This window comes from Nerophis lumbriciformis, linkage group LG31 (assembly GCF_033978685.3).
Source record: "Nerophis lumbriciformis linkage group LG31, RoL_Nlum_v2.1, whole genome shotgun sequence".
Lineage (NCBI taxonomy): Eukaryota > Metazoa > Chordata > Actinopteri > Syngnathiformes > Syngnathidae > Nerophis > Nerophis lumbriciformis.
Genome location: NC_084578.2, coordinates 17,232,320 through 17,245,051, shown reverse-complemented (window position 1 = coordinate 17,245,051; position 12,732 = coordinate 17,232,320). Strand labels below are relative to the sequence as shown.

Genomic DNA, 12,732 nt, shown 5'->3' with positions numbered 1-12,732 from the left:
TAATATTGTTAACAAATTAAATGTGTTTAATGATAATACAAGCATGTTTAACACATAGTTAATATTGTTAATAAATTAAAGGTGTTTAAAGATAATACAAGCATGTTTAACACATAGTTAATATTGTTAACAAGTTAAAGGTGTTTAATGATAATACAAGAATGTTTAATACATATAGTTAATATTGTTAACAACTTAAGGGTGTTTAAAGATAATACAAGCATGTTTAACACATATAGTTAATATTGTTAACAAGTTAAAGGTGTTTAAAGATAATACAAGCATGTTTAACACATATAGTTAATATTGTTAACAAGTTAAAGGTGTTTAATGATAATACAAGCATGTTTAACACATATAGTAAATATTGTTAACAAGTTAAAGGTGTTTAAAGATAATACAAGCATGTTTAACACATATAGTTAATATTGTTTACAAGTTAAAGGTGTTTAAAGATAATACAAGCATGTTTAACACATATAGATTCCTTTCTTTCATTAAGACAAGAATATAAGTTGGTGTATTACCTGATTCTGACGACTTGCATTGATTGGAATCAGACAGTAGTGCTGATAATGTCCGCATTTTCGAATGGAGGAGAAAAAAAGTCCTCCTTTCTGTCCAATACCACATGAAAGTGGTTGGTTTTTGGCATCTTATTTGTCCAGCTTCCGTACTCCTTTGTATACACTTTACAAGAAATACATTGTCGGCAAACTCCGTAGCTTGCTAGCTTGTGCACGCCAGCTTTCTGTGACTCTTATTTTGTTAGCGCAACTGTGCAACTGTGCAGTCGGTCTTTGGAGTTTTGACGACAGGTACGGCGCCAGAGTCTGTTGAAATAAAGTGTTTCTCGCCTTCCTGTCGGTAATTTTAATGAGCTGGCAGCAGCCAGCGTCATCTCAGAAGACCCTCGGGTGCCGTGAATGTCAATCAAGTGACGAAAGTGACGTCATAGTGAAGATTTATGATCGCTCATTTTTAGGACTATTTTTTTAATGCCTGGCTGGTGATCGACTGACACACCCTCCGAGATCGACCGGTAGCTTGCGATCGACGTAATGAGCACCCCTGGTAAATGACATTTACACTCACAGGTACTCCCGGTGTGCAGAATACACAGCAGCTGCATTGCTGTAGCGCCAGAGGACAATGATTGATGACAGAATATCCAAGGTGGCGTCAAACTACATGGACAATGTCAGAGTCACAAAGACAAAGCAGAGGAAAGAATAATTAGACGTGGAAGCTCCAACACTGAACAACACACTGGTGTATTAACTCACATTATGACAGTTGGGTACTTTTATAACACTGCATCTGTGCGAAATTAATTTAAACCTTGTGCAACCCCAGGGCCCGAAATGGGCTTCACAAATGTTCCTTATGTGATATGATTATTCAGTTTGAAGGTGAGCGGTCTGACATTTTGCCAGGGATTTTTGAATTTTTTTCTTTATATAAAATTGCATAATGTTTTTGATTGCAACATTGTTAGAATAGGATATAAAAATAAAGTTTACACACTTTCTCTTAAGACCTTATTCTGCCTCAGTGACACACTTTATAACTGCTATTTTTTAACAAACTGTAATACTGGTATATTATTATGCTTTTTACTGAAAACCAAATTAATCTCAATATTGTTAAGTGTAATATATAATGTATGTGCCCCTTAACCAGAAAAAAACATGATCAAAATTATTCAAGAGCTTTGATGAGCGTAAATAAGTTAAACTGTTTTAAAAAATATATCTTTGGCAGTTATATATATAACGTAGCACATATATATAAAAGACTTGCGTGAACTCAATAACCTCAACAATGTCCGACCTGCTTTCTCATTCATTCAAGCTCAGTAGCGCTTTAAAAGTAATATTTGTTGTCCATGTACCATATAGACTATATACTGCATCAAAATCAATGTTGTCAGGAAGTATTGACCTATTCAAAGCTGTCCACACCCAACCTTAAATATTCCACTCTGCAATTTATTTTTAGAAAGATTGTACATGTGCATTTTCCCATTCTAAAAAAAATTACAAAAATGGACATAAAACATACAAAAAAACTGTAAGACTTTATATCAATAGATAGACCTGAAGTTGTTAAAAGAAAAATACTTTTTTTTTTTTTTTTTGCTAATTTTATTAATTAATTTTATAATTTTTTAAAACCTCAGCGTAAAAGTGTGTATAGTCAATCCTAAAGTTGGACAAGGGTTAAATATAATCCAAACTGGTAATGAAGGAAGTAAATTGAGTGCAGCGAAAATATGGATAATGCTATCTATCGATAAATCTACTCATTCGACACAAGAATTAAAATACTTGTTTAATGACTATGAGAATGTGAAACATGATATTCCAAATAACTAAGTCTTTGAGCGACCATTTATTTTACCACTTGAAATCAGGGGTGTTAAACACGACACAAAGTACCAAAGCTCATCAATGATCTATTTTAAATGGAAAGACCCTGAAAAAGCACTTTAAGTACATTGATGGAAGAAAGGCGCTATTTAATTACAGTAAATTTCAGACTATAAGCTGCTACTGTCTTCCAAGGCTTTGAACCCTGCGGCTTATAAAACGGTGCGGCTAATTTATGGATTTTCCTTCGCTGACAGTCATAATGTAAACCGTTTTCATAAAACACATGCAAATACACTGAAATTGTGTTATTTTTTATGCTATGGCGGTATTTTTGAACGAGTTTACTCCCCGCAAGTGCTGCTTGGTGAACCTTTACAATGCTTCCTGCTGCTTAAAGCTTTGAACCGGAAGCACAAGTGCCGTTCCGTCTTGTAATCGTCCATACCGTTTCTACTCGTATGGATTCTTCATTTATTACTCCAAGCAACGTTTGTAAGTTTTATAATATAACTTAAACAATTCTTACTTACTAAACTGTCCCATTTGTGGTTGTCTGTAGAAGTGTTTTTCATGCATATTTGTACGTGCTATCGTCGTTAACATTAGCAAGTATGCTTAGACCAGGGGTCGGCAACCCGCGGCTCCGGAGCCGCATGCGGCTCTTTGATCACTCTGATGCGGCTCAGCAGCTTACTTGCTGAACCCCCCAATTTTCCCGTGAGACTTCCGGATTTCAGTGCCTCTCGCAGAAAACACCCGGGATTAATATTCACCGATTTTCACCCTTACAGCTATAATAAGGGCGTGCCATGATGGTACAACATTTGGTGTCCTCTACAATCTGTATTAACAGCGTGCCAGTTCAACACTTGTTATACAATATACATCTTCTGCTTGCACACGTACGTGACAGCAAGGCATACTTGGTCAACAGCCACACAGGTTACACTGACGGTGACCATATAAAACAACTTTAACACTCTTACTAATAATGCGCCACACTTTGAACCAAAACCAAACAAGAATGACAAACACATTTCGGGAGAACATCTGCACCTTAACACAACAGAACAAACACCCAGAATCCCATGCAGACCTAACTCTTCCGGGCTACATTATACACCCCTGCTACCACCAAACCCCGCCCCCACCCCAAACCTGCTCCCTCACACATCAACCCCCCCCCCCCTGTGTGTCGGTTGAGGTGGGCGGGGTTTGGTAGCGGGGGTGTATAACGTATCCCGGAAGAGTTAGGGCTGCATGGCATTCTGGGTATTTGTTCTGTTGTGTTTGTGTTGTGTTACGGTGCAGATGTTCTCCCGAAATGTGTTTGTCATTCTTGTTTGGTGTGGGTTCACAGTGTGGCGCATTATTAGTAAGAGTGTTAAAGTTGTTTTTTTATACCGCCACCGTCAGTGTAACCTGTGTGGTTGTTGACCAAGTATGCTTGGCTGTCACCTACGTGAACAAGCGGAAGCCCCATACAACGTGTGACTGATCAGGCACGCTGGTTGTAGTGGGTGCTATATGCTGTACCATCATGGCACGCATGACGCTGACATTCGCCATTCATTCCATATAAAGGTGTGGGCAGCGTGTCTGAGACCCCTGGTTTATACATAGCACAAAGCAAAAAAAAAACTTTGTATGCAGTGTTCTTTCATTTAAAATTTCAAAAAATGTTTGCGGCTCCCATTGTTTTCTATAATTTGTGAAACTGGTCAAAATGGCTCTTTGACTGGTAAAGGTTGCTGACCCCTGGCTTAGACGTTTGACATGATGATGACTTCTGTTTTGTTTGATCAGCCGTTTTAATGCTGTCTCACAGAAACTGTTTGGAAACAATCAATAAACATTTATAAACTATTTCTGTGTAAATAATTCATTTCACAACGTATATATCTGTGGCTTATAGTCCGGTGGGGCTAATATATAAAAAATATAAATGTATTTAACTTTTTTCAATGTGATAAAATTAGCGCACTTTGGTATCTGTAAGTTGTTAAGTGTAGGGACTTAGTACAATTTATAGTAGCTTTTTTTCAGGGATCCATTTTTTTTACTTCGCTGGAAACCCTGTTAGTTATTGTGTACTATTGACTTTACTTTGCGCGAACAATTGTATATAACAGCAGAAAATAAGGAACTGGTTTAAATAGTGTGTTTATATTGTTAAACTTCAGTGGCACTCACCAAAAATAAAATGGATAATTGGAATCGAATATGGGTCGGAACATCACTCATTATTAATAGACTATTTCAATAATGGCGCAGAATTGGGAGCGTTTGTTCACTTTCCTCACTTGTCAGTATCATAATATTCTTTATTTTTTATAAATACAACATTAATATTTATCTTATATTGATTTTTCAAAAAATATATATTTGATACTAAGACACCTGTTCATCAGACTAAAGCAAGCTGCAATCTCAGTACTACCTCTTGCACCGTTACCTTGGAGACAACAGGGCCAATAAGACTTCTGGTATTCATTAATAAATCACTGAGACCAAAGTTATGACTAATTGATCAATGCAAACGGCAGCAACAAGGAAGGCAAAACTCACGGCAAATCCAAAGGCTGATGCGCTGTGCCTCATGAAGGATACAGCTGTGGAGACAAACACACAGATAAACATATCAGTTAGTGTCGGTAGATTCAGTTTCAATTCAATTCCTAAACTAAATAGTAAAACAAATATGAAATCAGTGTGCCTTTATGGATTGGCAATAATATAAATATGTCTATCTGTATACATTTACAATATCTGTCTGTGTAAAAACAATGATATTTCTCCAATGCTGACGCTTTGTTTGACCCTAATTGGATGCGACGAGAATCGTCTGCATTCCAACAATGAGCATTCTGGGCTGAGATGCGCTGACCCATAAACGGTCATTGGGTTAGGCCAGGGATTGGCAACTCGCGGCTCGAGAGCCACATGCTGCTCTTTAGCGCCGCCCTAGTGGCTCTCTGGAGCTTTTTCAAAAATGTATGAAAAATGGAAAAAGATGAGAGGGAAAAATATATTTTTTGTTTTAATATGGTTTCTGTGACACAAACCTCCCTAATTGTTATAAAGCACACTGTTTATATTAAACATTAGAGATGTTCGATAATATCGGCATGCCGATATTATCGGCCGATAAATGCGTTAAAATGTAATATCGGAAATGATCGGTATCGTTTTTTTTATCGGTATTGTTTTTTGTTTTTTGGTTGTTGTTTTTTGTTTTGTTTTGTTTTTTTAATTAAATCAACATAAAAAACACAAGATACACTTACAATTAGTGCACCAACCCAAAAAACCTCCCTCCCTCATTTACACTCATTCACACAAAAGGGTTGTTTCTTTCTGTTATTAATATTCTGGTTCCTACATTATATATCAATATATATCAATACAGTCTGCAAGGGATACAGTCCGTAAGCACACATGATTGTGCGTGCTGCTGGTCCACTAATAGTACTAACCTTTAACAGTTAATTTTACTAATTTTCATTAATTACTAGATTTTATGTAACTGTTTTTTTATTGTTTTACTTTCTTTTTTATTCAAGAAAATGTTTTTAATTTATTTATCTTATTTTATTAATTTTTTTAAAAAGTACCTTATCTTCACCATACCTGGTTGTCCAAATTAGACATAATAATGTGGTAATTCCACGATTGCATATATTGGTTGATACCGGTATTGGTTGATATCGGTATCGGTAATTAAAGAGTTGGACAATATCGGAATATCGGATATCGGCAAAAAGCCATCATCGGACATCCCTATTAAACATGCTTCACTGATTCGAGTATTTGGTGAGCGCCGTCTTGCCCTACTAATTTTGGCGGTCCTTGAACTCACCGTAGTTTGTTTACATGTATAACTTTCTCCGACTTTCTAGGACGTGTTTTATGCCACTTCTTTTTCTGTCTCATTTTGTCCACCAAACTTGTAAGGTTGTGCATGAATGCACAAAGGTGAGTTTTGTTGATGTTATTGACTTGTGTGGAGTGCTAATCAGGCATATTTGGTCAGTGCATGACTGCAAGCTAATCGATGCTAACATGCTATTTAGGCTAGCTATATGTACATATTGCATCATTATGCCTCATTTGTAGCTATATTTGAGGTCATTTAGTTTCCTTTAAGTCCTCTTAGTTAAATTTATATCTCATGACACACTATCTATGTAATATGGCTTTTAATTTTTTGCAGCTCCAGACAGATTTATTTTTGTATTTTTGGTCCAATATGGCTCTTTCAACATTTTGGGTTGCCGACCCCTGGGTTGGACTAATTTCTACTTTTCATTCCATTTAATGCACTGGCACACCTCAGAAATATGTTCAACTTCAAGTCCTTCCTGCATAGCAAATACCAAATCTGGGTCTCACCCAGAAGTCGGCAACCCAAAATGTTTAAAGCCATATTGGACCAAAAATACAAAATAAATAAATAAAAGCCTTATGATGGCAACACATGATGTGTCTGTGTAAGATATATTAGCCTACTATGAAAATGACTATGTGTCGCAGGCTGACACAAATCTTCGTTGACAGAAATGTTGAAATGTAGTATTTATGCTACACATTTTTACAACACTGAAAAAACTGAGGCTTCTCTGAGGGTGAGATAAATTCTGGAAATGACTGGCTTATAATGGCCAAAGGTGTAGGTATGTGTGTCCAAGTTAAAGGAAACGGCTGGCTGTCTTCTTCTAATGGATTTATTACAATCTTTGCAAGCTGGGTAACATTTGCTGTAGTCTGGAACAACATGGCACACAAACAACTATCAGAAATGAAGCCAATATTACAGACAGATAATGTGTCATGAGGCATGCACATATAAATTAAATACACAGAGGACATAAGTAAAGGAAATTAAATGGGCTCAAATATATCTACAAATGAGGCATAATGATGCAATATGTACATACAGCTAGCCTAAATAGCATGTTGGCATCGATTAGCTCGCAGTCATGCACTGACCAAATATGCCTGATTAGCACTCCACACAAGTCAATAACATCAACAAAGTTCACCTTTGTGCATTTATGCACAGCATCAAAAAGTTTTCTGGACAAAATGAGACAAAGAAGAAGCGGCATAAAAGACGTATTTCTGTGGCAGCGTTGGAGAAAGGTGAACATGTAAACAAACTACGGTGAGTTCAAGGGCCCCAGCGCTTGCCAAATACTCTCATTAGTAAAGCATTTTTAATATAAACAGTGGGATTTCTAACAATTAGGAAGGTTTGTGTCAAGTTTATCCTCCTACAGAAACCGTATTAAAACAAAAAATATATTTTTCCTCCTTTCATACATTTTTGAAAAAGCTCCAGGGAGCCATTAGGGTGGCATTAATGAGCAGCAACAGACTGTAGGTTGCCAACCCCCAGTATAACCATATCACTGACAGCAAGTTCTTTCTTTATCGCCTGTATATGTTTATGTATCCCCTCATTACATGATAATCTCTTGAAAATGAAAATATTTTTAGTTTGAAGTCAAAGAATCACAGAAACATTCTCAGGGCATTCAATCGACTGGACTGTTTGGTGTGTCTTAGAAGACGTTCCGCCTCTCATCCGAGTAGGCTTTCTCAGTTCATGCTCATAGACTCAGATTGGTCGCTATCATGCGGCTCAGGCGCCACAGAATGTTCCAGCCAAAAGTCAGAAGCGACGGCTGAACCTGAATAGACTTAATTGCAAAATCCGAACAGGTGCGCTGGCAAACCAAGTAAAGGTGCTGCCAAGACAAGGAACAGGAAGTGGAAACTAGAAAACAAGAGTGTTGAATAGGCACTAAACATTAGATACAGGAAGAACCACCACCAAACCAAAACAAGGCACTTCAGGTACTTTAAAGGGGAACATTATCACAATTTCAGAATTGTTAAAACCATTAAAAATCAGTTCCCAGTGGCTTATTATATTTTTTGAAGTTTTTTTCAAAATTTTACCCATCACGCAATATCCTTAAAAAAAGCTTCAAAGTGCCTGATTGTAACCATCGTTATATACACCCGTCCATTTTCCTGTGACGTCACACAGTGATGCCAATACAAACAAACATGGTGGATAGAACAGCAAGCTATAGCGACATTAGCTCGGATTCAGACTCGGATTTCAGCGGCTTAAGCGATTCAACAGATTACAAATGTATTGAAACGGATGGTTGTAGTGTGGAGGCAGGTAGCGAAAACGAAATTGAAGAAGAAACTGAAGCTATTGAGCCATATCGGTTTGAACCGTATGCAAGCGAAACCGACGAAAACGACACGACAGCCAGCGACACGGGAGAAAGCGAGGACGAATTCGGCGATCGCCTTCTAACCAACGATTGGTATGTGTTTGTTTGGCATTAAAGGAAACTAACAACTATGAACTAGGTTTACAGCATATGAAATACATTTGGCAACAACATGCACTTTGAGAGTGCAGACAGCCCAATTTTCATCAATTAATATATTCTGTAGACATACCCTCATGTCAGCAGGCCAGGGAAGCTTGGGTCGATATTCTTCTCTTGACGGTGTGAGCCAAGACATCCAGGGGGTTTAGCTCGCTCGTCTGCGGGAACAAACTGCCGCCATTTCTTGCCGTGCTACCGAGGTCCTTTGTCCCTGAATTGCTCACACACTCCGGCAGATTCAATGGGGGTCTGGCGGCAGATTTCTTTGACTTTATCGTTGGAAATGCATCTGCTTTGAGTGTCGCAGGATATCCACACATTCTTGCCATCTCTGTCGTAGCATAGCTTTCGTCGGTAAAGTGTGCGGAACAAACGTCCAATTTCTTGCCACTTTCGCATCTTTGGGCCACTGGTGCAACTTGAATCCGTCCCTGTTCGTGTTGTTACACCTTCTGACAACACACCGACGAGGCATGATGTCTCCAAGGTACGGAAAACAGTCGAAAAAAACGGAAAATAACAGAGCTGATTTGACTCGGTGTTTGAGAAAATGGCGAATTGCTTCACGATATGACGCCACGTTGTGACGTCATCGCTCCGAGAGCGAATATTAGAAAGGCATTTAATTCGCCAAAATTCACACATTTAGAGTTCGGAAATCGGTTAAAAAGATATATATGGTCTTTTTTCTGCAACATCAAGGTATATATTGACGCTTACATAGGTCTGGTGATAATGTTCCCCTTTAAGATGAAAGCGCTTCCAGTGTGTAAACTACTTAATGTTGGTCCCTTTTTGTTTACTGTACTCAACACTTGCTATTGAGCGGGCCAATATTTTGTTTAGAATCATGCATCTCTTTTGGTTCTGCTGCCAGATAGCCTTAGAGCACCAATCGTCTGCAGGGAGTAAAAGTCTGGGATTCTGAGTCTCATTAAGCATTCAAGTGTAGTCAACTCATTTAAATTAATTACTGATCCAGACAGTCTTTTTACATTCACATCATATTCCACAAATTGCTGTAGCCAGGACTGCAACTGCTATTTGGCATTTCAAGGGTGAATCCAACCATTGTTTGTTTTGGCTAAATTCTAAAGTATCAGTCAGCAAGTTGCTACTGGAGTACTGTATGCCAACATTTAGAAGCTAGCAGAGACACCAGTTTTTCCCTTGGGCGCAAAACAACTGAGGATAAAAACAACCCAATACTTATGCAATAAAAAATTAAACAAACTCAGCATCATCACATACTATATATAGAGCAGCACAGATTCCTAATCCCAACAATGCATACTTCCTGCCTCCTAGCAGACACCCGACATGACTGCAGCCGTTTGCTCAGCTGCAAAATATCGTGTTAAATAATTCAGGACCTACTGCTCTGCACTGCACTGCTGCGTCTGTAGTTCGCCCCTCCCTCCCTCTCCTTTAACCTCCACTTTTTCCCTTTCCTTTTCTTACTCAGTCCCTTGTGGATGACAATCTTGACTCTTCTTTCTTCTTAAAGAGAAGAAAAATGTCTCTGTCTCCTTAGCAATACATCCTGAGCTCCTTCACCCCAACCTAACACCTACTGTATCTATATTCCTTGATTTTATTGTACCCTCCAGCCACATCTATTACCAGCCGTGCCATTTGTCTCCTGTCACATTAACATACTCCCACAGCACAAATCCATATTTGCCATTTAGACCTTCTCCAATATTTTCTTGGTACCAGCAACTCTGGCCTCCACTCTTTTGTCCAGAAGAAAACTATCGTGTAATATAATTTAAATTTTTTTGCATAATCCGATTGTCTCTGTCATTCTATTTATCAATGAAAAAACACAACTGCAGTGCACAGAAAAGCCAGTGGAGGCCCAGCTCATTTGCAGTGGACTATACCAGTGACGTGCAGTCACTAGAGGCAGGTGAGGCAGGGCCTCACCTGCCATCATGGAAAGAAAAAATATATAAAAAGAAAAAAAAATAATTAAATTGTTATATGTATCCAGTGATTATACTATAGAGTTATTTTCCATTTAACTTCACCAGTTTTAGATTATTTTTATTCAAAATCGCTGAATTTTCACATTTGCCGTTCAAATACTGAGAAGAGACGGTGCGGTGAACAGCAGCCAGTTGAGGCACGTCACTCAGTGCCTCAACATGGATTCCGGACTCGGCTAACTGCTGGCCTGCTGTGCAGTGAGACCGTATTGCTATATGAACTATATTATACATTTCCATAGTTTAGTTAGCTGAGGTATATAATGTACAGTGTATTTTGTCAACAACTGTATGTGTGTAACGTATTTCTTGTGCTGAGCGATCATAAAACGGCTGCAAAAGACGCACTGGCTGAGGATCCAGTAACCCCGCCTCCTGCACCCACGCCGTAGAATTGTTGTATCAACTAAAGCCCACACTTAAACTTTCCACGTGCAAGATTGAATCTATTTAAAAAAGTTATTTCATAAGAAGCCAAAAAGTGCAAAAACAATAATGTTCGTGTTGGAGGAGTTGTGAATGACTGCAGGGCCACAACATTAGGTACACCTGCAGACTGCAGGTGTATCTAATTCACAACTCCTCCAACACGAACATTATTGTTTTTGCACTTTTTGGCTTCTTATTAAATAACTTTTGTAACCTATTTTTATGGGCTTTTCTCTTTGTGATGTTAAGTTCCTGTTATGCGCTGTTATACAGTATATGCCTTGAGCTCTTATTTTGAAGACGCTAAGAGCGGAAGTGATGAAAGAAGGTAAATAAAGTGGTCCTCGTGTAAACTGCAGCCTCCGTGTTTGTTATTTTGTAGTTTCATACAGTATAGGGGACATTTATAAACCCTCGGTTACACTTTTTTTAAATAGATTCAATCTTGCACGTGGAAAGTTTAAGTGAGGGCTTTAGTTGTGGACTTCATTTATAAGTAAAGGTAAGACCATAATAACGTTTTTTTTAATTAAATGTGCTTTTTTGTGTGCTACAGTTTGTATGTGTAAAGTTAAAGTTAAGTTAAAGTAGCAATGATTGTCACACACACACTAGGTGTAATGAAATTTGTCGTCTGCATTTGACCCATCCCCTTGTTCACCCCCTGGGAGGTGAGGGGAGCAGTGGGCAGCAGCGGTGCCGCGCCCGGGAATCATTTTTGGTGATTTAACCCCCAATTCCAACCCTTGATGCTGAGTGCCAAGCAGGGAAGAATGCTGGTATGAGCTTTTAAACATAACCCGTTAACTGCTGCCAATCAAATGGGGAATAAGATACTCTTTAGGGTTCATATGTTTGTAAATCTGACTGTGATGAAGTCAGTGCCTCACCAGCCATCAACCTCACCGCACGTCCCTGGACTATACATAGTCTAGCGTTAATGAAATTATTTAACTTAAAGGGTATTTACAATGTTGGATACTCGTGTTAAACAATGTCAACGCATCGAATCATAAGGTTCATGCACATTGGCATCAGCTTGCACGCAGTTTTGGATTCTTCTGTTCGCCGGGTTACGACAATCGATCGGCGAGTGTGCAGGGGTACCCAATGTTGTTGTGACCCGGTGAATGTATATCAGTGGTGTCCAAACTACGGCCTGCCAGCGTCTTCAGTTTGGCCCGCAAAATTTCATGACTTCAATAAAGCATCGTGGAAAGCTTTAAAAGTAATCTTAAATATCAGGCAGTCTATGAATACTAAAAGTTTGCTGCCCTCTTGTGGACAACGTGGGTAAATCAGATCAAGGACCCTTGGCTTTACTTTGCATTGTGTCATAAAAGTGAATGCTGTGCTATTACACCAAACAACCTTCCCTAGTTGCATTGTATTATAAAAAAGCTAACATCCATTGTGTGGTCTTTGATCAAGACATTCAACCTACATTTTAGGAACATGTATCTGTTCTAATTAATGAATACCTTTTTTTTCCGGACTATAAGCCGCTACTTATTTCCTACA

The 12,732-nt window shown here is 38.4% G+C and overlaps 1 protein-coding gene across 1 annotated transcript in view; it reads right to left on the bottom strand.

Moving 5' to 3' along the window:
• LOC133574212 (transmembrane protein 163a-like) overlaps positions 1-12,732 on the bottom strand; it is a 121,485-nt gene that overhangs the window by 21,889 nt on the left and 86,864 nt on the right. Inside the window, exons 3-4 of the mRNA XM_061926307.1 lie at positions 4,944-4,987; positions 1,096-1,187 (exon numbers count right to left, since the gene is read on the bottom strand). Coding sequence (XP_061782291.1) covers positions 1,096-1,187; positions 4,944-4,987 — 136 coding nt within the window. The remainder of the gene's footprint in view (positions 1-1,095; positions 1,188-4,943; positions 4,988-12,732) is intronic.